Source organism: Poecilia mexicana, unplaced genomic scaffold (assembly GCF_051168715.1).
Source record: "Poecilia mexicana isolate PSO_F unplaced genomic scaffold, ASM5116871v1 scaffold_2, whole genome shotgun sequence".
Classification (NCBI taxonomy): Eukaryota; Metazoa; Chordata; class Actinopteri; order Cyprinodontiformes; family Poeciliidae; genus Poecilia; species Poecilia mexicana.
Genome location: NW_028263371.1, coordinates 6,397,179 through 6,399,644, shown reverse-complemented (window position 1 = coordinate 6,399,644; position 2,466 = coordinate 6,397,179). Strand labels below are relative to the sequence as shown.

Sequence of the window (2,466 nt, the reverse complement as noted above, 5' to 3'; positions counted from 1 at the left end):
TCTAGTTTGGTCAAAAGGTGTGGAAAAATGTGTATTATTTTTGTTTAACGAGCTCTAGCAACCTCTGTGATGGTCAGAGAAATTCAAAACCTGGTTTAAATGAAAGCCAAGAGTGTCCCCTTTAAGAAGATACCAAACACTATATTATAAACCTTTGACAAATGCCCATACCATGAGCCTAAACCAGACATACACCAGTCTCAAAAAACTGAATTTTTCCAAAGGGGTTGTTTACTTCATGAGCTGATAACTTTTGGAAGGGCTAACATACCAAAGTATTAACTAGAGACATGTAACTTTTCAAAAAATATCGATAGAATTTGCCACCCTGAAATGGACAAAAATGTCAAATTTTGGTCTCTGGCCCATGGACTAGCATTCAGCTGTAAAATTTGTTTTTGTTCAAACTTCAGCAGTTTTCTAGTTGTTCTGCTGAGGTAGTGACATCAATTTGTGACATCACGCAAATTGATGTCACAAAGAGAACAGAGAACAAAGAAAACAGAGCTGTAATGTCATAACCATTGCAGAAGTCACAGAGCAAGAGGAAGGAATGTCTCCTAAGAAGATTTTGGATTTGTCAAGACAAAAAACTTTAGCTACAGACACAGAAGCTTCAAGCCATCAACTTGAAAGAAATATGTCGATAGAAAGTAAAGACCTCATGAAAGAACAAGAGGATTTTAAGTTTAAAATCGAAAAGCTTCTTCAAAAAGACAATGAAAGCTTCAAAAAACTTTTTGAGGAAAACAGATGTTTGAAGGAGCAGAACACCACCCTGGAGAAGGAAAAAACCACCCTGGAGCAGAAATGCACTGCCTTGGAGAAGGAAAAAACCACCCTGGAGCAGAAATGCACTGCCCTACAGAAAGAAAACACCACCCTGGAGGAGAGAAACACCTTCCTGGAGCAGAAAAGCACCACCATGGAGCAAGTAGACTCCATCTTGGAGCAGGCAAACACCACCCTGGAACAGGAAAACGCCACCTTGGAGCAGGAGAAGATCTTCCTGAAGATGAAAAACTCCACCTTGGAGCAGACAAATATCGCCCTGGAGCAGAAAAACACCACCCTGGAACAGAAATGCACTGCCCTAGAAAAGGAAAAAACCATCCTGGAGCAGAAATGCACTAACCTGGAGAAGGAAAATACCACCCTGGAGCAGAAAAACACCTTCCTGGAACAGAGAAGCATCGCCTTGGAGCGAATAGATGCGGTTTTGGAGCAGGCAAACGCCACCCTGGAGCAGGATAATGCCTCTTTGGAACAGGAGAAAGCCATCCTGAAGGAGAAAAACAGCGATTTGCAGCAGAGAGGCACCGCCCTACAGCAGGAGAGCAGCACCCTGAGGCAGAAATACATTAACTTGGAGAAGGAGAAGACTGCCTTGGATCAGGAGAAGACCGACTTGCAGCAGATAAATGACGTCTTGGAGCAGGCAAACGCCACCTTGGAGCAAGATAACGCCACCTTGGATTTGGAGAACACTGCCCTGAAGAGGAGAAACATCGCCTTGGAGCAGAGAGGTACCACCCTGGAGCGGAACATCACCACGCTGGAGCAGAAGATCACCACCCTGGAGCAGAACATCACCACCCTGGAGCGGAAGATCACCACCCTGGAGCGGAACATCACTACCCTGGACCGGAACAACAAACTTTTGAAGAAGGAGAACACACAACTGGAAGATGATAAAGCCTCCCTGAAGGAAGAAAACAACATGCTCCGCCATTCAAAGAACGCCTTGGCAGAGGAAAAAAACAACCTCCAGCTAACTTACATCGGCCTGCAGCACAGAAGCGTCGCCTCCGAGCAGGAAAGAAAAGTCTTGGAGCGTGTAAATACCAACCTGCAGCTTGAAGTGGATCAGCTGAGCCAAAGGCTGAGGGACTCAGAGGAGAACGAGGATCTATCTGGAGAGGAAGCCGACGAAGACAACCAGCCGTTTTCAGACCAGCCTCAGGAACAGCCACCTATATTAGGACGTGTGGTCAGAGGTTTCACCAGTACACTTGTGAGAATATACCATGCAATCAATCTCAGGCACTGAGTTGAAGCATGATAATTCTAAATAAAGTGTCATGAGGCCTCCAAGCTTCATACTTGATTGTCAGTGGCAGAAAAGCTTGAGGACAAAAGGACTACGGTGTCAATGGAGCTTGACAGTTGGGGGCTGACCTCCAGGGCTTCGTGGTGAGTCCCTTTGGTCTCTCGGCCGACTTCCAGGGCTTATTATGAGTCCTATTGGTCTCCCGGCTGACCACAAGGACTTTGTGGCGAGTCCCTTTGGTCTCTCAGCCGACCTCGAGGGCTTTGTTGTGGGTCCTGTTGGTTTCCTGGCCTGCCTCCAGGGCTTCGTAGCAAGTCCCACTGGTCTCTCGGCCGACCAGCAGGACATGCTACGAAGCCCTGGAGGTCGGCCGAGAAGAGACCAACAGGACTCGCCACGAAGCCCTGGAGGCAGGC

The 2,466-nt window shown here is 47.1% G+C and overlaps 1 protein-coding gene across 1 annotated transcript; it reads left to right on the top strand.

The window, feature by feature from the left end:
* Positions 1-638: 638 nt before the first annotated feature.
* On the top strand, positions 639-2,265 carry LOC148160362 (uncharacterized). The gene has a single exon (XM_088003871.1). The coding sequence runs from the start codon at positions 641-643 to the stop codon at positions 2,048-2,050; it is 1,410 nt and encodes a 469-aa protein (XP_087859997.1). The 5' UTR covers positions 639-640; the 3' UTR covers positions 2,051-2,265.
* Positions 2,266-2,466: the final 201 nt, after the last annotated feature.